The sequence below is a fragment of the Colius striatus genome, chromosome 10, assembly GCF_028858725.1.
Source record: "Colius striatus isolate bColStr4 chromosome 10, bColStr4.1.hap1, whole genome shotgun sequence".
Lineage (NCBI taxonomy): Eukaryota > Metazoa > Chordata > Aves > Coliiformes > Coliidae > Colius > Colius striatus.
Window position 1 is genome coordinate 12,332,838 of NC_084768.1, and position 25,438 is coordinate 12,358,275.

A 25,438-nucleotide genomic window follows, 5' to 3' on the forward strand; every position below is an offset into this window, starting at 1 on the left:
GTGTTTTGGAACATGCCCATAAGTTTGGAAATAGAAGGGAGAAGAAGATTTGAGAAAGATGAAATGTTTTCTTTACTGTGTTGTGGCAGCTCTGGTCTGTCTTCTCAGGGTGTCAATGTAAAGCTTGAATGTTGTAACTGTAAAAGCTTCTTTATAGTTGGACATGATGGTGTAAAGTTGGATACTGTGTCGTGACTGATGGTTATCTGTTGAAGTTATCAACTTTATTTACTGTTTTTAAAAACTGAAAATCATATATGCTCTTCAGAGTGAGACGTTTTGTGAGGAAAAAATTCCCCATGGTCCTTGTGGTATTTGGGCTTGGACAATCACAGATTAGTTCTGCTTAATTTCTAGTTGGGAACTTTTGTGTGGTATTGCGATGGGTTATTTTTGCATTATTCTTGGTTTGATGAGAAGCAATATACTGAAAACTATAATATCACCTCCTCCCCCCAGATTAGTTAAGTTACATTAAAAGGCTTGTTACTACAGATATACTGCTACGGTGTGTCATCTCGGGTATCTCAGACTTGTCTGATTAGATTTGTTAGTGTGACTACAGAACTGGATTTGCTGTGATGCAGCATGAGTATATCACGTACTAGAATGTGCAAGAGTTTTCCTGTCCACAGTTAGCACTGCAATGTATATTTTCCTACCAATCTTTTCTTACTCCACCTCTGCATTTAGATTAGATATTACACATCTTTTTTATTATTGCAGTAGTTGTTTTCTTATTTTTTCTATAATTAATTATCCTTCTGTATTGTGTGTAACTGTACTCTGTGTTAGCAATCAGCATATTATTTCTTATTTTGTTCTGATGCATTCTGATGTGTTTATCAATACTGATGACTGGAAGCTTTGCTTTCATGTAAACATGGATGTTGTGGGAATTTTGTTTTTGAGCAGTTGTTTGACAGCAGCTGGTCTGTGGGGTGACAGCTGCACCTTTTGCCATTTTAGCCCTATGGTTCTTTTCCTCTCACAAATAACTTTTTCTATTACTGACTCTAAAATGAAATGGGATGGCTTTATAAAATATAGAGGAACTCAGACATTACTTTCAATATAAAGAAGAATGAACACAATGTATCATCTTTGTTCTGTTAATAGGAGGTATTCTCAGTAGTTCATGTATTTCAGTCTTTGTGGAAGATAGCCTGAGAGAAGAATGGAGGAGAATTTTTACATATGAAAGCAAGTTCTATGGCCATATGCTTGTGTTAAGCAACTGCCTGTATGAGATTGTCTCTTTTTTTTTTTTCTTTTCATTCCCTGTGCTTATTATTTTTGAAGATTGATCTTGTTCTAGTTAAATTAATTGATTTTTTTTTCTTTGATCTATTCCTGAAAAATGGTCAGGTGGTTAGGATTAATTAGATAGGCTTTCACATCTGATGGGTCTCTGCACATTCTCCTGCACCTGGGGAGGAACAACTCCCGCTGCACCAGAGACGGGCTGGGGGTGATGTGCTGGAGAGCAGCTCTGTGGAGAGTGACCTGGGAGTGCGAAGAGAGTGTGGGCAGCATGTTGAGAGAGTTTTACCTCTGCCTCTGATCTGCTCTGCTGAGGCTTCATGTGGAGTCCTGTGTCGTTCTGGGCTCCACAGCTCAAGAGTGACAGAGAACTTGTGGAGAGAGTCCAGTGGAGGGCCACCAAGGGACTGAAACATCTCTCCTATGAGGAGAGACTGTGAGAGCCCTGGGGCTGTTTAGCCTGGAGAAGGCTGAGGGACTTAATCAACAAAAATACCTAAAAGGTGGATGTCATGAGGATGGGACCAGTCTTTTTATCTGTAGTGCCCAGTGACAGGACAAGGGGTAATGGGCACAAGCTGGAACACGGGAAGTTGCACTGGAAAGCTAGGGGAGGCTTTGGTGTTGAGGCGAAGGAGCCCTGGCACAGGCTTCCTGGGCACATTGTACCCCCTGATCAAGGGGAACCTGCTTTGGCAGGAGGTTGGGCTGGATGATCTCTGGAGGTCCTTCCCAACCTTCACCATTCTGTGATTAGGCTGATAAGCAGTGTTGCAAGTTATCCTGGTCTGAATAAAACAGTCAACCAAAAGCAGCTTTTGTTGGGAGCATCAAGTAGTGTCATGTGTTCTAGGGAGTTTTCAGGATTGTCCATGGTTAACTGTGTAGCCTAAGAGATGTTAGCAGCCCCTTGGCAAATGTGTTGTGAAATACTGGACCTGCTCTGCGGAGCTAATAGTCCCAAAATAATGTATTGTTGTCCTGGTTTAAAAAGTTCTTTACTTCTTTTGAGATTAATTTTATCTTGATACAACTGTACCTTCCTGCTGTGAATGGATAGTATCAATGCCTGTTAGAAGAAGTTGTGGTATTGACATCTTGCATATCATAGCAGAGGGAGACACTAGTGAGCTACTTAAAACAGAACTGAGTATAAGGTTATTCTCAACCATAAAAGCAAAATCCCATTTGCTTTTGGAGTACAGTTTCATTTTCAGCAACTGGATTAGAAGAGTGACCTTTCTGACACTACCTACTTAAACAGATTCTTAAAATGTTTTTTTCATAAGCCTTTTCATTCAGCCCTGGTGAGATTGATGCTTGCATGGTTACCTGTATTTGTGTTTCATTGCACTTCGTGGCTGGTCTGTGTTCTACTCTGGAAGTTATTTATAATACATAAAAATGAAATTTATTTAATAAGTATCTACAACTTTAATACATGAATTTGTGATTTTGTGAGGTGGAAAAGCTTCTGATCTCTCAATTCAGTGCTGAATGTTCTTGTAATTCTGCCCTCAGCGATTTTTCCCAAACTTGAGTTCTTGTGCATCCTTATGTTTTTGCTAGAAAAACACCAGAAATTTATGTAACCTTAAGCCTTCCAATACAAATTATAGGTAAACTTATATTTATCACATATATTTCTTGTTGGCTGACACAGTCTAGCTCAATATTAATTTGTGCATTTAGTGTTTCAATGTTACTGGCTTTGACAATGTTAAGGTAGTTTTGGGATGTTATTGAAATGGCAGTCTTGGAAATGGGGAAGATGACAGGAAAAAATTGAATGGATTACTTAATAAAATAGAAATAAATCTACAAATAGTCACAGTGCAACAAAATGATGAGAGGGTAGGTTTAAAATGATACTCCTGATTTTAAAAGGGATCAGTAGGGAGGATCAAAACACATCTACAGTAATGGACCACTGCTTTTTACATAAATTTCATCTCTGGGAGAAAGCTTGACAATAGTTTGCTCTTATCTTACCAGCCTGAGTAGTGATCTTTCACATTCTATGTTAAATTAACAGTGTTCAGCAACAGCTGTAGACATTGGGCAATGCATTCAAGACAGACTAGCCAAACCCCAGTAAATATCTTATAATTGCTTTTGAAATCGCTGATGTTATCCCATGTATTCCTGCATAATAGCAACCTAACTGTCCCAAATTTGCTGCTCAAATTTGCTACTCAAATGTGGTGGTTCTCAGTAGGAGCTCCTCTTCCTTGTACATCCACATAACACAAAATTTGAGAAGGAAATAGTGAGCAATTTTTTTAGGTCCATGAAGTGATCCTAGTTACTGGGACAGGAATGAAAATCAGACGACATTTGTTTTGATGTAGTTTTCTAGTTATTATGACAGCTAAGGTAGTTACAGAGTGTATTTTAAGGGTCAGGTTTGCATATCAGAATTCAGATTTTGTTCCAAGGTGTGTGGAAAAGTCCCTATCTTCTGGTTCACCCTCAGTGATAAACATTGAAGTGTAAATGGAAGTAATTGTTTGTGTATTGTTACTTTTATTTTAGGTCAAACATTCGGCCAGACTATGCCGACACAAGCTTTCATGAGTTCAAAATGCATACTTTTAGTCGTGTGACGTCTTGCAAAGTCTGTCAGATGCTTCTGAGGTAAGATTTTGAATTTTGGGTGGGATTTTTCTGTTTGTGTTTTTTCTTGCTGTCAGGATGCAACCCAGGAGATGCTGCATTGTTCTGCATATGCATGACAATTTGCTTGAAGGTAGTTTGAGTATCCCCAAGTGCTACTTTGTGATATACAGACATACCCTTGAATGTATAAGTTGTATTAAGAGCCTACTGGACTTTACCTCATGAAGTGCCTAAATCACTTCTGAAGCTTAAAATGACAATCCATTTTAAAACAAACTAATGTGTAAGTACTTTAAAAAAATCTGAACCTTAGTGCCTAGTCTTAGAAGCATTTGCAGTGAAGAACAGTATTACATCCTGTACTTTTATCTAGAAGATCTTGCATTCATGTGTAGCAGTAAGCAAAAAAAATTAAGACTGCGTAAAATATTTTTATATTTTCTGCTTAAAGACAAATAAGTTTGTGTATTCAATTCTTAAAAATAGTGAGCTTCTGCATGTAATTAAAAGTATATTTCATCACTAACAGTCTAGAAATTGCTGCAGTAAATAGCAATTACTGTGCATTTTGTTCAAGTTTAACTTGTTAAGTACCGTGTTCTATATGAGACACCCCATTTTCCTTTGAAGCTGAAGGCATCACATTAGACTGAGATGTATAATCACCCCAAAGTTGTCAGAAATCTTGGGAACAGACAACTCTAGTGTGAAGAGTAGGCAGATACACGAGTAAATGGAACTCATATAGTTACTCATAGGTACATAACTCTTAGCAGTTCAGTGAGTTGTGCCTAAGAGAAAAGTCATGCAGAAATTTGAAAATAAATCAATTTCCTCATACTCAAATTCAGGTTCCAATTCATTAAGGGGAATTGGAGGACATTTAGGGTAAAGAAAGTCCTTACTTAGCAGCTCTGAATATTAACTAAAATGTACCTGAATCTCTCTATCTCTCTCTCTTTTTTTTTTTTTTAAATGGAATGAACAAATTTGAAGTCAAGAATATTTGCAATATAGCCTATAAACTCCCTAATGCTTAAATATCTATTCACACTTACATGTCATTTGAAGTGGGTCTTATTCTACATGGTATCTAGGCAAATTCCCATTCAGATGAAATGAAGTGTAGATCTGTAGTGGGATAAATACGTAATGGTACCGTTTCAAGTATACCTTACCAAAGTTCCTTTGAGCTGAAGTGAAATGGAGCTTGTTACTCTACTAGTAGTCCAGAAGAACTGTCTAGTTGTGTGTGGTTTTTTTTCAAATGGCCAGTAGTGATGAAATGCAGGTGAGCTGCTTGTCAGCTGTCACTTTATTCTTGAGGATTTAACATTATGCAAAACAGCAAGTGACTTCTAATACCTTCTGTCATGTCTCTTATTTCCTTTTTGTGTGGAATTTATCACCTCTAATGTATCACTACCTAATTTTATTTTACAGGGGAACATTTTATCAAGGCTATTTATGTTCTAAGTGTGGAGCTGGAGCACACAAAGAATGTTTAGGAAGATTAGACAATTGTGGCAGAGCTAATTCAGGTGGTAAGTCATTTTTACTGTTAGAATACCATTTTTAATTAGGACATAAAACTTGGTAGATATAATTAAGGTTTAATTTACCTCTAATTTGTGTTTATTGTAACATACATACTTCTGAAACTACCATTTATAAGCACAATTAGAATTGCATTTAGAATTCATAGGGATTTTTATTGCTACTAAATTGAAATGTTCAAATGCAGGAGAGAACTGTTATAGGTCAAACCCAATTTCTTCGTCAATGTTGTATACAACAAGAGATTGCTCTTGTTTTAATCGTAGACTTCTCATATGTCACACCTGCTGTATGGCATATCATCTATCATCCTTGTGGTTCTCCCTTTGTGTCTCTGTCAATTTTCATATTTTCCTCTTGGCTCCTAAAGCTGTTTCTTTGTGTTGCGTCATCTTCCTCTTTCATCACTTTGGTTTCCATGGTTTCTGTCCACTCAATATGCACAAAAAGGTGATTGATGGCTCTCTGCTTCCCACATCTAATGACCATTTTTTACCCCCTCTTCTTTTAATCCATTGCCTTACTCTGAATTTCTTACCTGGCCATTGTCACTTTGGGACCTGAAGGACTCAAAATTTTGACTTCATCTACCATTTGGTCTCCTTCAGATATGACTCCAAATTGGATCTCTTCCCCTTTTCTCAGTATTGTATCTACAATTCTCTGACATCTTCTGGATCTCCCACTGCTAAATGCCAAATGTCGGCTCTTGTAGTTTGCTCCCTTTCCTTGTACCTAGTCAACTGGTGACAGAGTTTGTTATACTCCAGCCAGCTAGTCACATAGTTGCAGTTCTCTAATTGTTTTTTGACTCTTGCATCTGTCCAGGTTCTTAGCTATTCATTCTTCCTAGAGATGATTTGGTACTGATGAGGGGGACAACTGACAAACAATTCTACCCACCTCCATCCCTAATTTCCCTCCCCATTAACACATTTGAATTTTTGGTGTTTGAATGTATTTGAACAAGAAAAAACATAAGAACACGTTAATATCTGGAAAATGTAGTTTTAGATGTTGGAGAAGTATCTAATTCATTGTGCCTCTTGCTTCTCTAAAACCTGTACGTTCCTTGCCAGAGTCATTTTGTATTAGTTTGTGAAGTTTCTTGTGTCTCGCATACCTCGCAGAGGCTACTGCAACCTCCTCCATTCGGGTACTGAATTTCTGATGTGACTATCTACAGTGTTTACAAAGTGCTGTTGCACAGAGACTCTCTCTCTCTTGCTGCTTGAATTACATCAGGACTTCATCCACTGGTCTTCATTAAGCTTCTTCTTCAAGATTTTCGTTCTAGCTTTTTGTCCCTTTCAAATTGTGTAAACTTGTTTATGTCTTTGTCCCTGTTTGTGCTATTTCCTGACTATTATTTGGCTTTTGGCTCGCTCTGCTATTTGCCTGTTGAATTCTTTTATGAAATGATCTGAATGGTGGGCACTGACTTGTGCTGCAGTCAGTGAACTTTTATTATCTCATTTGCATTCCTGTACTGGAGATCTTGCAGGCAATTCTCCATGTCTGCACTTAGAATTTTTGTAGATCTGAAAACCACACAAGCAATCGCAGTATTTCTCACTGAATTCTTCCTTGAAACACAAGTTTTTCCCAGAGTCTCCTTGGGATATTCTACAGAAAATAAATATTTAAAATGATATCAATTGAATATTTTAAAGCAATTATGTTTAAATTAATAGGGTGGAAAAACATATCCTGTTCTGTAGAAGAGAGCTATCTTCTGTGGTATAAACCACCCTTACTACTACTACTTTTTCCTTCCTTTTGCACCTTCTGTTTTAATTGCTTTTGTAGTCTTTAATTGGATAGCTGGCACCCCAGGAGACAGGAGCTTGTTTGACTGTTCCTCCGTAAAGATTTGTGGACACATATGGTGTAATGTGTATCAGTAAGAATGACCATAAATGCCTAGATAACACAAGGTCTGATTTCTTGCAGTTTTCCTGCATATAGTCAGGTAATTCTATGCACTTGCTAGAGGGCACAAAAGAAAGAGGGGAAAAAGACATTTCTGGTTCTTTGGAATAAATTATCATCTTAAAACTTCAAAGGAACAGAAAGTTATTTTTGATTTTACATTAAATTATTGCCCTGATTTTGGTGAAATGATAGTGTGCTGAGTCTGTCCTCAGTGGAATTAGAAATGGGACTTGGCAGCAACTGGATGGTTAAGATACTGTTGTGTTATATGTTTAGCTTGTTCCTAGATATTCGGCGCTCTGTCCACTCTTCCATCTTCTCTTTTTGCTTTAATTCCTTTTTCTTGTATGCAAAGGTTCCCAGGTTTCTATAGCTCCATTACAAGCTAGAATAATTGTGTATCTTCCACTTGCTCATGGAAAGCACTGACAGGAGATCCTTGCAGCCTGCTCTGAGAGTAGATCATAGCTGCATAACCAAACTCTACATTATAGTTTTGCCATTCTCTATGAATGAATGAGTATGGAAAGGACAAATGACTTTTCCCACTTGGCTAAGAATATGTCCTCCCTCCACCTAATGAGGAACTTTGGACAATGAGTAGGAAGGGAAATGTTGAGATATTTCTCTGCTGTTTTCTGTTTTTACTCTTAATTTCACTTCTTAAAGAAAGAAGTCTTGATTGAACAGTGCTGCCCATTCAAAATGTGCATCAAGTACAGAAAAGTTTGAGGACTTCTTGTTTCCATATATAGTCCGTAAAGGGATGGGACAATTCAATCTCTTAAATAAAGGGATGGGACGATTCATTTTCTTAAATAGTGGTTTGTGCAACTTGAATAGAAATGGTATTCTGCAGTTATGTTTTCACTTTCCCAGAGCTATGCTGAGAAATGAGGTCTTCTATAAGTTATCTGCTATGCCTGCTAAGTTATGAAATCTTATTAAAGAAATGCTGACACAAAGATGTCACATGAAATTCAACATTTTCACTGCATTTTGTGGAAAAAGCACGATTCCATGCACAAAATTCTAACCTAGTTTTAATTGTGAAGCTTTTGAAATCTTTAGAGAAATAAATTTATGGTAAATTGTAGTGCCATTTGCTGCTCCTGTGGGAAACGGGCAAAGGTGACCCAGGAGTGCTATTAGATAAGAAATTGTGGAGCATAGCTGGAATGCTTCAATAGATGCAAAATGCCAGGGACGTTTATTTTTTTATCAGTATGTATTTCTTTTGTTTCCAGGGGACTCTTAAAGCCTTTTTCACAGGGTATAATGCACATGAAATGCAATCAACCTTTTAGGAAACTGGACATTATTATTCCCCTGCCATGTGGTATTACTTACAGCCACAGTCATGGCATATGTATGTCTGTATCCATATATCCTACGATATATGTATGGTCTGTTTAATCTGGTGTCCTGTCATGTTGGCAGTGGGTGATTCCGCTTGCTTCATAGGAAAGTGCAAATCCTCTGTGGCAGACAATGCCTGGGAATGATGATATTTCCTTGATCCTGTTGAAATTTTCTGTTTATCTTCTTGATGTTATAAGAGATTTTACATCTTGTTAATGTTTTTTCATAGGTTCCTGATTTTTGGTGATAGAAACATCTAACTGCATTTCAGTTTTTGAGCAATGAGTTCTGTGAAGTTTTCACTGAGCTGATTTTTCATTGGAATTTTAGTAGGGTGCCTTAGTAGGAGAATCCATCAACATCCTGAGTGATTGCTTTTGTATGAGGAATTATTTTATAACTTCTCATGACCTATTAGTGTACTCTTTAATTTGATGAGCTGTCAATTTTATCATCTCTTCATAAGTGGAACTTTTTTGATGCCTTAAACTTTCATTCCCATTCAGTAGACCTCTTCTATTTCTAGATGTGCATTTGAAAAGAGATGATCAGAATTCCAAACAGGATAAGAGTATACCGTTAGTGTTCTTAAAAGCATTTGAGTTTTCCTTGGCATTTTCTGGTTTTGTTTGGTTTAAGGTTTTGTTTTGTTTTAGGCCACTAAGCAGATGTTTTTCCTAGCCTTTCTGAAATGATGCTTAGAACCTCCCTGAGTATATTACATCTCTTTATATTTTATTCCAAGTCACAGTTTCTGAAAAGTCAAAAGATAGACATTCAAAGACAGACTGAAACCTTTAGAATGACAAATTTAATGTGTCAGATTTAGACGATACACTTATGAGAGACACAGTGACAAAATCTGAAGATGAATAGCTGTGTTGTCATGCTGTGCCTTACACAAAAACATATCCCAGCTCCTCAGATGTCTTGCTTCAAAGAAGGCCAGTTCACCAGACTGTAGCAGTTGCAGTGATAAGAGAAGCAGAGTTAATTAGTTGAATTAATAAATAGAGCAAAATGTCTGTTTTTAGCCTGTAGGTTTTTTTATTATTCTTCCTGCCCTTGTTATAGTAAATCAGCAGTGCTGGTTAAAGTCTTCTGTGGTCATTTTCATTATTATTGATTTAACTGTTTTTCCCTGAAATGCTGCTTCGTACACGCCCAAGTAGTTTTCTGCTTTTTCATCATGTATATTACTTTTATGCCTTATCACTTTTTCTGTGATTTGAAATCCTTCATACTCTCTCTTTTTTACCAGTGTTCTGATGAACTCCTTCAAGTCTGATTGTCTAGTCTTAATTACAAGGCCTTAAGAAATGCTTAAATATAAGGATTGCAACATGGTGCACATTTTTCTGACAGGGCCATTTATAAGGATATAGGTGTTCTTTTCACCAGCAGCTCATGTGGATGTGTCTTCTTCCCGTTCTACCTTTTCTGCCCTCTCAGCTGCATTCCTATCCCTTACTTCAAGGCACAAGAAAATTCTAATTGTCTGGTGATGATGTCCCACTAGTTGGAACAGTTGGAAATGGTTAAGAGTGGAGTCTTTGGTAAGTGAGCATAGGGGACACCAAGGGAGAAACACTCTACTCCCACTTGCACTGTACAGGTTGATTTGCGGCCCTTGGGGTTTTTGCAGAGATCCTATGAACTGATTAGTGCCACTCCACTAAAATAAAATAGTAAATAATATAAAATAGTACTGCAGAACTCTAGTCTATTTCTTAGTCTAAACCAACAGAATTAACAAACCCTTCATTGTGAGACGGGAATTTCTCCAAGTCCATCCAATTATGTTTAATTAAGTATTTTCAGGCAAATGCTTGCTGGTTCCACAGACTGTTGAATATTTCAATTAGATGAATCTCCAATAATGGTTCTAGAATCTGAAAATGTTTTGAATATTTTACATGAAGTGCTAAAGCCACAAAATTTTCTTCTTTGTATTGCTGTTCCCAGGAATGTTAGAAGAATCTCTTATCAAGGCATAAATGGATTAGAAGAACACTAACTAGGCATTTTAGTAGTATTTTTTTAGTTAACTTCTGAGTGATTCCTTTCCCCCTTGGATAATTCCATCTGAAAAAGTACTACATTTCCTTAGGTGGAAAATGAAACTGTGTCATGAACTTGAAAGAACATGTTAGCATAAGAATGGGTTAAGTGTAGAGTTGCTTTCAAATGGTAATATGTGTGCACAATAACACAGTCCATGCTGTTTATGTAATAATTACTTTCTGCAGTACATTAGAGATTATTCATCAAAAGCATGTGTTTTTGACATCTAAAAAGAAACCAGCAGCTTTCACTGTTTATCTTTTTGCTGACTTGATCAATAGTTGCAAAATTGCTGTCTCTCTTCAAACCTTCCATGTCAACAGAATTGACAAGTAAATGCACAAATCACAGAATGTTCATTGGAGTTATGCCACTTCATCTTTAACTGCAACACAGGCTGAGCTGTATTGTTTAAGTAACCATCCTTGTGCAACGTGAACAGAAGACACTTAGGTGGCTTGATGTTTTGTGCAGAGTCCTGCACTTTGGTACTTCTAGGTCACGACTTTCTTTTCTTCTGAGTATGCAATGACTGGCTAAATAACCAGAAAGGAGTAGGTAGTCCCACAGCTCCTTTCCACAGTTTACTTTAGAGCTTCTGCATTTTAAATATTTAGAATTTTCTTTTAAAATAGGGAGGGGAGTAGTTTACTGTGTATCCTTCTTATTTACTCTCTATTTAGTTAGCATGTAAATTCAGCTGCTCTGTTGCATCCCTGAGGAGTGGCTTATTCCCGTTTTCCAATCTGTGCTCCCTCACTTATTGAGGCCAGCTGCTGCTCCTGTTGATTTTATAGTAAAATATAATTATCAGAATGTGACCCAATGGTATCATGGCCTCAGTGAATAAATGGAAAAACCTAAAAATTGTGCTGAACTATGACAATATAAGTAGTTTGTTGTCAGAACTGAGACCTCCCTGACTTGATAATTACATTGACACATTGGTGATAAACAAGGGACTTGAATTCAAGTGATTGTTTGTAAAATACTTGCAAGTGGATAGTCTCAGATTTCTTTTTTTTTTTTCCCTAAAAATGCAAATAAACAGCAATGCAGGGTTTTGTGCCTTCTACTTACATAACATTTGGAAAAAATACCTCAGGAGGAAGCAATTAACGTACTTTAAACCAGAATATTTTGAAATACAGGAATATTTAAACTACAGTAAAATAACACAAGCATAAGTCTTAATTTTGAATAGACTTTTATGTGGAAATACATCTACTGGATATTTTTCTATTCCCAAAGTGTGAATAGTAAAGTCACAAATGGCATTTCGGTCCAACAACATTGGCAAACAGTTTTGGGCTTTCTTTTAAACCCAGTCCCACTTCCTGCTTCCTTTTGAATTTATTTAATGTGAACTATCAGAACTATTTATTGTTTTCTTGTGTAGTGATTTCTTGATTACAGTCATTGAAACTTAGTTGTGAGTGTCTTATGAAAAGTATTGGGATGCTGCAATCACCAAGTAGAACTCATTTATCTGGGTAGGTTTGAGATTTTACCTAGAGGTAAAAATAATATTCAACAGCAACCATTGAATATCAGAATCATTTAACCCCACTATAGGCTAGAAAGACATTTCCATTACATTTGTTGAGGTCTCCAGAGCTACATGTAGGTCATTCAAAAAAAAAACCAACCCAAAACCGCAAGAGAGCAAAACAAAAAAATAAAAGCAAAAACCCCAAAGCTTAAGTCTGGGTTTGATCTTCTGGCCCTCCTGCAAGTATTGACCACAATAACTTTCCTTCATTTGAAGTCGTTGATAATACTGAGATGGTGACAGGAAGTGTACGTGAGAAGAGAGCTCTGGCAGTGGTAAACAGGCTGTGCCTCCCTGGCCCAGCCCACAGTGCTCAGCGGCGCGCTTGGTCTCAGCATGCCTTATCATCTTTGCATAAAAGGCTAGAAAGCCAAAGATATTTTTTTCCCACACTGTACTGTTTTATGTAAATTTTGTTTAGCAGAGCAAAATCCACTTGCAGTTAAAGCTTTTTAAATGTTTTACTGTTAACGTGGCTTACTGTTTACACCATGTTACAGTAAAAGTTTTCCAATGTGATGAAATACAGACCAGGCATGTGCAGTTTGTGCTTTGCCTCAATGGCATGTGCAGTGCTAGAGAGTGCATGCAGGTAAATACAGCTGTGTGTGCTTTGGTGCTGCACAGGACCAAAATCCAGAGTACACCCAAATAGCTGTCACGGGATTTGCCATGGAAAGAAACATGTAAAAACCACCGTTTTTACTATGTGTGGTGGTGGGTGAGTGCAGAACTGTTACGATCTTGATGCAGTCCTTTTGATCACTGAAAGACTTGGTTTTTTTGCTAATTTTTGACTAGTGCAAGGAAATTTATAGTGGAAGTGGCAAATAAAACATCAATGGCTTCAGAGTCTGTGATATAGTGGTGTAGTGCTGAATTGAACTTAAAGATGTGAAATGCAGAAAATTTTGAAGCTCAAGGTGTGCATCTTGATACACTATGAGAAGACAGACGAGGAACTGTAGCTTTTGAATTGTCAACAGGACAATACTTATAACATGTTTTTGAAATGTTCTAAAAGTTGATAAAGTTTAGTGAAACAGATAGCCATTGCTGAAAAGTACAGTGTGATTGCAGCCAGGAGCCGTCCCTGCTCAGCCGGGCACAGCCCAGCGGCACTGGGCGGGGAGGGAGGAGGGCAGCCGGGTTTGCACAACAGGACCTGGCACAGCCCTGGGCTGCCGGGGCGGCTGCTGCAGGGATCAGGTAGCAAAAGAAGGCAGCAGTGTTCTCTGTAATGCAACATAGTGCAGACTGAGATTGTTGTATAACAAGTATACAATTTACAGTTGCCAATAATGCCAATTTTCACTTATGTTTCAGAACACGGGAACCTGAAACATGAGGTAAGGATTTGTTTTTTTTGCATGTGATGTTTGTTTTGTTAGTGACATAAGAACTGCTTATTTACTTCGTGCACGTGCTGTTGGAGCAGGTAAGTGTTTCACTTCTGTGTTTAAGAACAGATTTCTTGAGAATGCTGGAAAATAGAAGTTGCCTAAGAAACAAGGTATTAATAATTAAATATAAATATACACTATTAAAAATGAGGCGATTTTGGAGTTGATTTGACTTAGAGAGCACTGGAAGGGATGGAAGTTTTTGTTACAGGTAAAAAACATATTTTGCAACTGATGTCTAGATCCTTACTGGAAAATTATGACAGTATAGATAAAAGTAATCTTTAAAAATTTATTTTTATTTCCAAGTGCTCCTGAGTCCCGCTGGGGTAACATACTCCTGTACCACCCTACCATGCCAGACAGCAGGCTGGTGAAGGGCCAGCAGGACAGTGTTTGCCTCTCCATGTAAAAAGGCATTAATTGACAGAGCTATCCAGTGGTTATGGATCTTATATAATTCAGAGAGAATAGTAAAATGGTGCCTGGACAGAGGAGCTGCAGTGGTGCATATAGTGTGTACCTTGCTGTCAGCCCAGAAAGTACCCTAGGTTATTTTCTTGCCAGCTCCTGATGCCTGTCCACTGAAGTACAGAAAGGCACAGCAGTTGAGTTTTGTCTGCCAGCTCTGAAGAAAGAGATGCAGTGCTTTAAATGTAGAATATAAGCTTCTAAAGTCAGAGATGAGAAATTTTATGGTAGTTCGACTGTTTAAATGACATGCTGGTTATGAACAACATACCAGTGTGTATGTTACTTCCCTCCATAAGCATGTGTGTTTGATGCTATCACTAAAATGGAACATAATGGAATTGGAAGGATGTTATTGCTGCCATGATGTGTGCAGGGGGCAATTCTGTACAGGTCTGACCACATCTGTGCTTGCTGATATTGGAGCTATGACCCCAGGCAGATGAGGGGATCCCAGGCACCCCCACATGCTCCTCGTCTATTAGTCTGGGTGGGCACAGGGTGCAGTACTGAGCAATGGCTTCCTGGGGCCTGGCAGGGGAAAGGCAAAGCACCCTGAAGGAACTCCAGGTGTGGAGAGGACTGTGCTGCCCTGCCCTTCTCCTTGCTGCTCCCTCAGCTGTGCCTCCTTCGTGCACTGACCCCTTTTTGTGTCTCTCCCTAGAAATATGCAGGGGTGCTTAAAAGTAGGGAACTACAGCATGGTCCGTTTGCCAGATGTCTCCCAGTACCAGAGCTGACAGGCAGTGCTGGGGAGCCGTAAATAGACTGGTCGCTGGGCCTTGTGGCTGAGGTTGCCATAAGACTCAATAAAGCTAACTGTGCTGAGCATACCGTGGCAGGATGAAGAAAATGTGTGTATTGGTTGTATCTAATCCCTCTTGCTTCTCGACTTCTCACCTCCAAACTTTGTATACTTTTGTTATTTTTGTGAGGAAAAGTGACTTCCTTTCTGGAGCTATTGGCTTGTTGACTATTGCCTTGAGCCATAATGTCAGGATTACTTTTGTTTTTAGTAGGACACTTTAAGTGCCTGCTTTATTTCCCTCTGTGCAGAAGGAAACCTGAGCACAGGTGAGGGTCTGTCGTTTTGGAAAACATGGGTTTAGATTTCATACCAGTAATGTAATAAAATCTACTGGTACTGAAATATATTTAAGGATATTGAAAAAGGATATATTTAAGGGTATTGAGCATAGTTTTATACAACTCAAGAATTATTTCCTTAAAGTTGTTTTCCATATGGTCCTTTGGTATGTGTGACTTTTGTTGTCAAAGAATTATTGTATATTTTTCATTTCAGTTACAGAAATATTTCTCTCTTTCATGCTTACTTTTCCCACTCCTGCCTCTTTCACTCTCCTGTGCAAATCTGCAGTTACTCAGCACTCAGTATGAGTCTTTATCAGCAATACAACCTCCATGAAAAAAAAGAACTAGGAAGTAATTGAGCCTTTTGTTCTTATTCAGTAATATTAATTTTGTTGTAGCAACAGTTTTAAATCTTTCTTCTTTCCACTACAAATGAAACAAAACTTGTATCTTTTCTTCAAGGAGAGTTGTGTGGTACAGAGAGAGTACGTCCACACACTCAAGGCTGGGACCTGTTTTTAAACCAAGCTTTTCAGTTTTTCAGCTTGCTACAGGGCTTAGTAATTTGATTGTGCCTCAGGTTACTGCTTTCTGGCTTGCCTTGTTGTGTGTGTCCTGCATCAGCTATATCAACTGCAAGGAAATCGGAGCAACCTAATTGTTCCCTTTGTTATGCAACATGATTTTCTCTGCGTGGTTTGATGAAAAAAATAAATAAATGCATGAACCTTGATGCAAGCTACCAATTGGAACAAGTTTGCAAAAGCAGATCAGTAATTTGCTGATGTGCATTATTTCCCATGGACCTTTTCAGGGATCCATATCAAGTGTCTTGGAGTATCAAATGCATTTAAAAAAAAAAATTAGAAGTCTCAGTCCAAATGTGAAAGAAAGAGGAAAGTGAGTCACGAAATATAATGAAGTATTTGCCCAGAAGATCAGAAAATTAAAAATTCCATAGTAGTCTTTTGAAGTAGAAATAGTAAAAGTTTCTACCTGACTAAACCAAAGCAAGCAGCTTTTTGATACTTTGTGTTTTTGGATGTTGTCTGGGGCAGATAATGCCAAATTGCACATTTTCTCACTATCCTATTAATAAATGATTTAAAAATAAATTTGTTCTGGCTATCAAAAGATGTTTATATATGAGTAAGCCTTCTACAGACCAAGATGATATTGAGCCTAGTGTCAGAAAAAAATAGGATATACGAAAAACCTGTCTATTTTTTTCAAAGAATGATCTTTCTACAAGATAAATTGTGGTGGTGGTTGAGGGAAATAAGAAAACCAGCTTTGCCTAGTAGATTGTGAGAATGAAAGGAGTGCGATGTGCCTACATGAAAACATGTTTATTCATATCCTTAATTTGTTTTCTTGCTATGCAGAAAAGAACAAATGGAATCAGAAGAAACTCTAGACATGTGGACCCAGGTTTGTTTCATAACTTCTTACTAGTTAAACATTAAAAAGAAAGCTGTAACTTGTTTTATCAGGTTGCATTGTGCACATTCTTGTAAGCACACAGCATTGAGAACTTTATTACTGAAGTTGTGAAAGCCTGAAATGATCACTGTGTGTGTGATTTCAAACATAAGGTCAGCTCACTGCACTCAAATTTTTTTTCCAAAAAAATTTTAGTGCTTCAGTTCTTACTGAACAGCAAAATGCCTCTGGGCTTTCAGTGAACATGACCCACCCCCCTGTTCTCTGTGCTTTTAAAAGAAATAACTTGGTGATGAAAAGCAGACAGTTGCTTATAAAGCTTATGTTCTGATCTGCTAAGTTGTGTGTATTCTCAACTCTCTTAACTGCCGTGGTGCTCAGTGCTTAGCTGTATTGAACCTGAGTTGCTTTTCTAAAAGGCATAAACCAAGTGCAGTTTAATGTAGAATTTCAAAGTGATTTTATTCTTCCTGGTAGTTTCTAGTAGATGCATTTGTGGAATCATGACAGCAGCAGCCCTTAACAAAATTAAGTACTTGCTTATAGATTGTGTTCTCAAGTGGGTGAACGTTTCCTCTGGGGACCCATTATGTGTCTGTATAAAATACTCAGTGTTTTTCAGTGTAACTCTGTGATATTTTTAGTGTCACTTTTTAACAGTAATTACATTTCTGTCCTTTGTTTCTTGTACAGTTTAATTACTGGAGATTTATGCAGATAGTATTTGCAGTAAAACTAAGCTGTGGATTATTAAGTATTTCTAGATGTGGACACCTGAAAAGAGTTGGAGTGAGGCATTAAACAGGATGGCAACTCTATACACCACATTACAGGCTGGCAGACCTAAGCACTTTTCAAAAAGTAGGAATGCTGGTTGCGCCACTGGCGTTGCAGCTGCCTTGGCTCGGAAAGCCTCAGTGTTGTAAAGAGCTGAAGCAGACCACACCTTTATTACTCACCTACCTTTGACATGTTTTGGAACACGTATCGTCCTTTTGTTCCTAATGGCTTAGAAAGCCGTAGTTCTAAACCAAGGGACAGAACCAGCAGTTCATTTCCCTTCAAAGAAAGTAAAATATTGACTTATTGAAAGTAAAATATTGAGTTTTTGTTGGGGGACACAGTATTAACAAGTCAGGTATGCAGTGCAATAGCTTGTGCAAAGCTGTTTTTCAGGCTGGGAGCTCAAAGTTCAAATAGTAATTCTATGAAGTTATTTCTGACTGATGTCTGGGCTATACTTTGTGAAGCAATCCTGTATTATTGATTTTACACAGATGATAAAAAACAGGATCTGAAGAGAATAACTGGGTTTATGGCCTGAAGTATATAAGTTAAAAAATAATCTGTGTATGGAGCAGTACAACATTGGAGACTTGTTTAATTAGACATAGTGGGTAATAAGCTACCATGTGTTTCATATCCTGTTGAAATTGGATTGTGGAATCTTTTAACTAGATTGTATCGTTATTATATATGTGTGATAACTACTCAGAGAAGCAATATTCAGACCTTTGTGTGTTGTGGTAATGATTGTATCTTTTATCCATAGTAAAAATTAGGGGATAGTTTTCAGTTGAGAGAGATGTATTAGACGGTGAGATATATCAACACATTCTGATGCACGTTCTGTGCTCTCTGATATGCAAGTCTAACTCGGATTTGCATTCCAGTGCCACAACAATTGTATGCCCAACCAAAAGCAAATTCTTGCCCAAATAGAAATGCTGGGATATCGCAACCTGCAGTTAATTCTTTGCCAAGCATGTAATTGTTAGAGATAAAACTCATTTTTCTAACTGAAAAGTTGAAGAATGTCTCCAACTTTCCTGTCTTGCAGACTCCCCAGGCAAGTCCTTGGTAGTCCTGATTGACTGTTGTCTTTCTCATTCAACCCAGTATAGGAAATAGCCCATGTCATGGATAAGAAAAGCTAACCTGCTGCAATAAAAAGCACAGTGCTGAAAAACTGGTGTGGGAATGTATTTCTTCATTTCAGCAATGGGGGCAGCCACCTGAGATTCTAGGTGGTTCTCTGGTGACCTGTTACTAACTGGCTGTCAGTATATTTGTTGAGGAGAAGTATTTGTCTTGGTTTTAACCCACAGAAAGAGATCTACCAAGAATAATAAACTAGTCTTAAACAAGCCCTCCCCCAGTATTTAGTTTTCTGAGCGTAGACTCGAGAAAAACATCAATAGGCCTTTTTCTGAGACCTTCAGTTGTGTTACTTGATTCTTTTTCGTGTCCATACAATATACGGGTGAATAGTATTCCCTTTCTAAAAGCTCCTGTCTTCCTTTTCAGTCTGAGTAGAGCAATCCATTACAGGCCATTTGTTTCTGCACCTTCCCTCAGGGTCTTGCTCAGACTCCTACAAGCTTATTTTTTTCTCTCTTAACTATCTCTGAAAAGCTTCTGGGAAGGTGACATGACAACATGGACTGAAATATGAGAGTATACGTTGGACATTGTTTTCAGCTTTAGAGACTTTACGGTGAACATAAGCATGGGGTTTAATGACTGGTCAGAATGGATGTGTACATGGGGAAAGCCTGAAGGAATACTGCAGGAAAGAGAAACATTTCACAGAACTTCCTCTAGTGAAGAGTTTAAGTTTGAGGTCTTCCCCTTTGCTTACCCTTGTATGGGGTAATCTACTAAGCTTCACAGTAAGAAAACATCCATTGCATCCTGTAATCAGGAGACTTGGAGACTATTTCCGTGTGGACTAAGGTGCTTGTTTATGTCCTTTTGATACAGCTCTTGTAATTTTCTATCACAGATAAAAATGCAGCCTATAGCTTAAAAAGTGCAGCCTCTGTAACTTTAAAAGAAAAAAAAAATACCATTTTTGAGTTTTGAAGGAATCTACTTCACTTGGAAGTTAAGTAGGTTTAATAATTAAAAGTAATAACTAAGTAAATATAGTTTTGTGTGTTTTTCCCTAGAGATAATTTTGTAATGTTTGTGGAGCATTAGATTTGGTAGGCAGATAAAGACTTCCCTGCGTGGTAATGCATTAAGCTATAGAACCAAAAATGAGCTTTGATTTTCCATATATATAAAACACACTTCACTTTTGGGTGGATTTTATTGGGTTATGGATACTTTTTCCTTCTCTATACAGCATTTAAATGCACTGTAGAAGGTACATATAAAGCATACAGCGTATGTCTCAATCTATGTGAACCAGGTGGTTTAAGAGGGCAATTGGGTGCTGCAAAAGGAAGACTCCTTAGCAGGACAGAGGCATGCTGACGTGCTGTACAATTCTGAATGTCCTGGAGACCTTCAAGCACTTGAATTGCAGCTGTAACCTGAGCAACTCTTAGTATTGATAGATGTGTTTTGACATGTTTTACATCATGTGACTGGGATGATGTTGGGGTTTGAGGCCAGAGTCAGTAAATGTATTTGTTGTCACCGTGTTCTTAGGAGCAGTCCACATCTTCCAAGTGGACATCAGAAATAGTGAATTCAGAGAAGCATTCAATTGTGTGACATAAAATATGAAATAAAATTTAGTTTTTGCTCATATTTATTAGAAATACATATTGCATTCAAGATCTTTGTTTCTTTTTACTACAGCAATAATGCCATGTGCTGAGCTATTGTTGCTTCCCAAAACAATGAATTCATCTTTGTTTTGATACAAGAAAGAACATGTCAAACGTTTTGCAGCAAGAAATTTTCCACTAATGCATTTCTGGGTGGCAGAGTTTTTGTCTTCCGATGAAGCATTTCAAATGCAGTTTAATGATTTTTATTTGAGTAGTTGTGTTTTAAATTAAAATTGTTTTTACCTTCCTGTTGGGGAGAAGTATTTTGAAAGGTGCATGTCCCTTTGGCATCTCAGCAGTGAGCTAACATTCAGGGAAGAACATAGCCTTTAGCCTTTTCTTTTAATTAAACATCAGAAGACTCGGATGCCAAAGGGTGAAATATATTTATTTTGTGAAACTCTTTCATCTTGTCTGGTTGGATTGCAAGATTAGTTTGGAGTTGAGTAATTTAGGTTCTTTTGTCTTACTGGATGTGTTTTTGGGACTGTCTCTATATCTTGAGAAACTAACCTTTTATTTTTCTTTTGGAGAAATGATGGTGTTTAATACATGCTCAGCATGTATTTACCTAATATTTAAGCTGAGGTGGGTTAAAATCCTTCAGTGTCTTTTGCTTTTTCAGGATGAAACCATTGTCGACACTGACTGTTCTAAGCGAAATATCACTGTTTACAGACAAGGGAGTTGGAAGGCAGAAAAAAAGGAAAATATCAAGTTGTAAGCAGACAAAATAGTCAAACAAGTATGATAACCAAAAATTGGACTGTATTGTGTACAGCTCAATTTAAAAAAAGGAAGAGGCATCTGTAGAAATCGTATGACCCAAAGTTGCCTTTAGTCACCATGGCAAGTGGAAAGGAATTACACAGTATTCTGCTGAAGTTTATGGGGATTTATATATCTCTTAATCTTCAAGAGGAGTGTTACATTTACTCATCTATTTTCATATCAGATTTTAATCTTCAGGGTACTGTCATTCTTGGAAGGCAAAACAAAGATAATAAGGCAATGAATGATTAAAAATAGTCAAAAGTTACTGAATTTTAACAGCACTCTAAAGCATATGGTTTCTTTTTTTGTGGCTCACTCATTTAACTAAATCACTATTTGATCACTGCTTCAAAGTCATTCTCACACGAAGAATTTGGGAAACACTGTAAAACTGAAAGCAGCCATCCCATGGGAGAAAAAAGACTGCTGAAAATTCACAGAAGAGAGGCTCCCAGAACTGCCAATGCCTTCTGCCCGAGGAAGAATTTACAGCTTGGTAGAAGGGGCCAGAGGCAAGAGCTGGAGAAACTGATGCTGCTTTTCAGCAGAGGTTTTAATCTGCTCACCTCTGAGTTTTCCAGAGAAGAGAACAATAAGGCTGAGTTAGGCTGGAGGCCTATCTAGCCCAGGATCTTTTCTGCAACAGCAGTCAATTAAATGGATGCTTAAGGATAGAACATGGGGTAAGATGATGTGGTACTTGCCCCAGTACCTTGTGGTTTTGTTTAGCTCTCAATTTTTCTTCCACGTATTTTCATTACCACTTTTTGAGCCAGTCTAAGATCTTGGCCTTCACAATATCCTTTCACTGTTACTGTCATCATTAGTTATATGGACAAAGTACTTTTTGCTCATTTTAGACCTGCTGCTTATTACTTTCACACTTTCTTTTTGAATCAAAGTGGAAAAAATAAATGAAATAATGAATACTTTTTTTTTGGTTACTATTTCTCTAACAGTCATGAATTGTCTCTGTCAAATCCCTTCCAGTCATCACTGCTCTAGCCCAAACAGCTATTATGTGCTTAATGATTCTAATACAGAAGCTTTTCTTTATATCCATCCTGTTTGTGTTTATAACCATCCTGTTTACTTGTCTGCATACTTGTAGGTCCAAGATTGGTTGGTCCTTCTAGTTCTGTGGTCAGCTCTGAGAGATTTCCTAGCATAGGTACACAGCAGGATTATGATATTAAATAACTGATTTTGAAGAATACCTAGCAATTACTCCAAGATCTGTTGTCTGTATGATGGCAGCTGTTTGAAAGTCCATCATAACATATGAATATTGAACACATAAATTATTCTGTATTTATTAAGTTAGATCAAGTTATGATAAAAGGACCCTCAAAGGTTCTTCCAGCCAAATTTCTTATGTTGTTCATAATCTTACTGTACAGGCACTTCACTCAATGAAGTCTTCCTGCAGTTCTTTGCAAGTAGTGTTTTTGAAGAAACGAGTTTGCACCTTCTACAAGACTTAATACATTTTTACTCCCATTTCAATACTACTTATTAGTTTTTTGAAGAAAGTAATCCAAGCATAGGTTCTTTTGGGTGACCCTTGTGGAAACCACTTTCTATTTGAAAGAAAAACTGCTACTGTTTCAACCTTCTACTTCCTGTCCTTTTGCTGCTTTTTCCTCTGGACAGAACTTTGCCTCTCATGTTGTAAAAACTGGAAGAGAGCCTTACAGTGAGTCCTGTAGAAGTTATTTTGCTAATCCATATTAATGTACAATCTTGATCCTCGTCTTCGTTGTGTACTTGAAAGAACTCTAAATTATCTCAGATTTTCCTTTAACAAGTATCTTTTGTCTTTACATGTATCCATATATGTGCAAATCTTGTTTTTAGAGTAGGGATTACTGATCTGCCTCGCATAGAAATCAGATACCTATGTTTAGATTGGTTACTGGTTGCAACTGAGTTTCTTGAAAACGTTATATTCACACTTAACCTCCTATTTCTATGGTACTTGGACTGTTCTAAGAACTAGGTTGCAGGTCACAATTAAACAACTCAGCAATTTTGTATTTGAATTTATTTAATACTTAGTCTTTCCAAATACTGACAGTGTAAAATTGATCTGATTGATTTTTCAGTAGAATCAATCAATTCAACCCAGTTGTTTTAACCCTTTGGTGTGATTCAGTCAGGAAAAAAGTACCTTTGTAAGAGACTTAGGAAAAATACTTGAGTTCAGCCCTCATTGCTGCTCTTGCTGACCTTCAAATAAATGGAAGATGTGTTATCTCTTTTGCTTTTCATAACTCTCATTTCTTAAGCTTTAGTGTGTAGCAGGGTATTAAATAGTAACTGCATTATCTGATACCTTGGAAGCATTTGTCAGCGCCACTAACTTTAGAGGTTATTCTTTAACCAACCTGTTTGGAATAGGAGATGTGGGGAGAGGAGAGAGCATGAGGCACTATGTTTTTTAGTTCAGTTGATAAAGCAGCATGTTCACTGTTCTTGGATTTTTTCCTTAATTGGGTTTGACAGCAACAAATCACGTGAAATAAGACAGAATAACAAAAGCGATGTGTATGGATCACAGCTTTCCTTCCACAGTAACTTCTTACCCCTGGCAGTAGCAGCTTTTTCATGAATAGCAGTTGGTTTTAGTTTTTTGTTTTGTTGTTGGTGGTTGTTTCTCTGAAAGATCCTACAGGTTTCTCTATATTTTTCCTTCTCCCACCTTTTTGCTTGATCGTGGGGAGAAAAGATGATAAATAAGGAGAAAGACTCAGAGGGATGAGTGTGTAACTTAATGATGTAGACATCTCTGACTGCTCTTGTGCATTGTGTGTCAGTTGTGTTATTTGTCTGTTTTCTGGTGGTGTTGGTGTAAATTCTGTAGTTGTACATCACTGCACAAGACTCAGGAATCTGATAAACACTGAATGATCAACTGAGCTTAAAAACTTGATGGTGGGATTGAAGTGCATAAGGGATATTCTTTCTCAGGGCAGTATTTTTGGGAGAAGGAACCAACTCTGGGTGTTCTGCTGATATCAGTTTGGTCTCTAGTGATTCTTCAATATAGCTACGGGCTACTGCCAAAAGGTATGGTGCTTTTTCCCACCTAGGTTGTTCCCTCACTGTGCTTTCTTTTTGATGCAATGATCACCTGGTCATAAAGGCTAAGTTGCTTCAATGGAAAACTGGTCATAGGAGATGATGACAGGGAAATTAGGGATTTTCTTGCCGATTGTGTTGCTGAACCAGCTCATTTCTGGGGCTGCACAGTTAGTGGAGGTGTGACAGAATATACTCTTCCTGGGTTAGGCAGAATATCAACCCATATCCTTTATTGCTTTCAGGTGTGACTTATGCCCTAACCAATTACCCACTGTTTACTGGAGTACATAATCCACATTCAGAGTGGAAACAGCAAGTAGAATCTCACTATGGGGAAGATGAATGTGTAAGAGGGTTTTCTTGGGGAGAAGGAAGAAACAAAAATGTTTTAAGATGGAGCCTGATGATTATGGCAGGACAGACATCTTGTCAGGGGACTGACAGGGCTTGATTCCTATCTTTATTGCCTTGGATAATTTACCAATAATATCTTGATTTTGCAACAATGATCAAGTGATCATTGATGATTTTATTGTATGTTTTCATTTTTACCTGTCAAGCATCCATCTTTTACTCCTTACTGTTTATTCGTCATCTGATATGTCTTCAAGTTAAGGCCTTAAATTCTTTTGCATATAGATTAAGAACTGTCAGTTAAGAAGTGGAAGAGGTATATCTTCTGTAATCAGGGTAGAGACCACAGAAAAGAAAAATTGACTGAAGAGTAAGATTACCTGAGTGTTTAACTTGAAAAACTGAAGGATTATGTAGCGTTATGAAGCGGGTGTGTGCAATCATGATTGGTTCTGTCATTTGCTGGAACCTGCCTGCTTTGCTGGACATCAGCCACTTCCCCTTCATGTTATGTAATAATTTAAGATTCCTCTCTTGCTGCAGAAATTTATTTCTTTTAAGCAGCAGAAATTGAGAGTAAAGTCTTTTATGTTGGAGACAGATGCTATTAGTCAATACTGAGCTCAAAAGGAAGATAATTTCGTGTTCATTTTTGCAGTGCTTGATGGATGAAATCTCAGCACATTTTCAGCAATGCAAGTTTTTAAATTCTGCTTGTGAGCTGTGGAATGTTCTTGGTGGCATAGGTGTGCATTTTCCTGGTTTATATTGTACACAGTTACCATCTTGCTGTTCGTGATTGTTATTTCAGTGTACAGTATCTGAACACTGAAGTGTACAGTGTATTCAGCAGGATGACTAATTCTGTTTGTGCTGAATAGACTTGCTGAAAGGTAGGGCTG

The 25,438-nt window shown here is 37.7% G+C and overlaps 1 protein-coding gene across 2 annotated transcripts in view; it reads left to right on the top strand.

Moving 5' to 3' along the window:
• The window catches only part of VAV3 (vav guanine nucleotide exchange factor 3), a 154,020-nt gene that overhangs the window by 84,442 nt on the left and 44,140 nt on the right, over positions 1–25,438 (top strand). The window contains exons 16-19 of one of the 2 annotated variants that reach the window (XM_062003205.1): positions 3,799–3,900; positions 5,326–5,426; positions 13,679–13,701; positions 16,704–16,749. In XM_062003205.1, coding sequence (XP_061859189.1) covers positions 3,799–3,900; positions 5,326–5,426; positions 13,679–13,701; positions 16,704–16,749 — 272 coding nt within the window. The remainder of the gene's footprint in view (positions 1–3,798; positions 3,901–5,325; positions 5,427–13,678; positions 13,702–16,703; positions 16,750–25,438) is intronic. The other variant, XM_062003206.1, reaches the window with a different exon arrangement.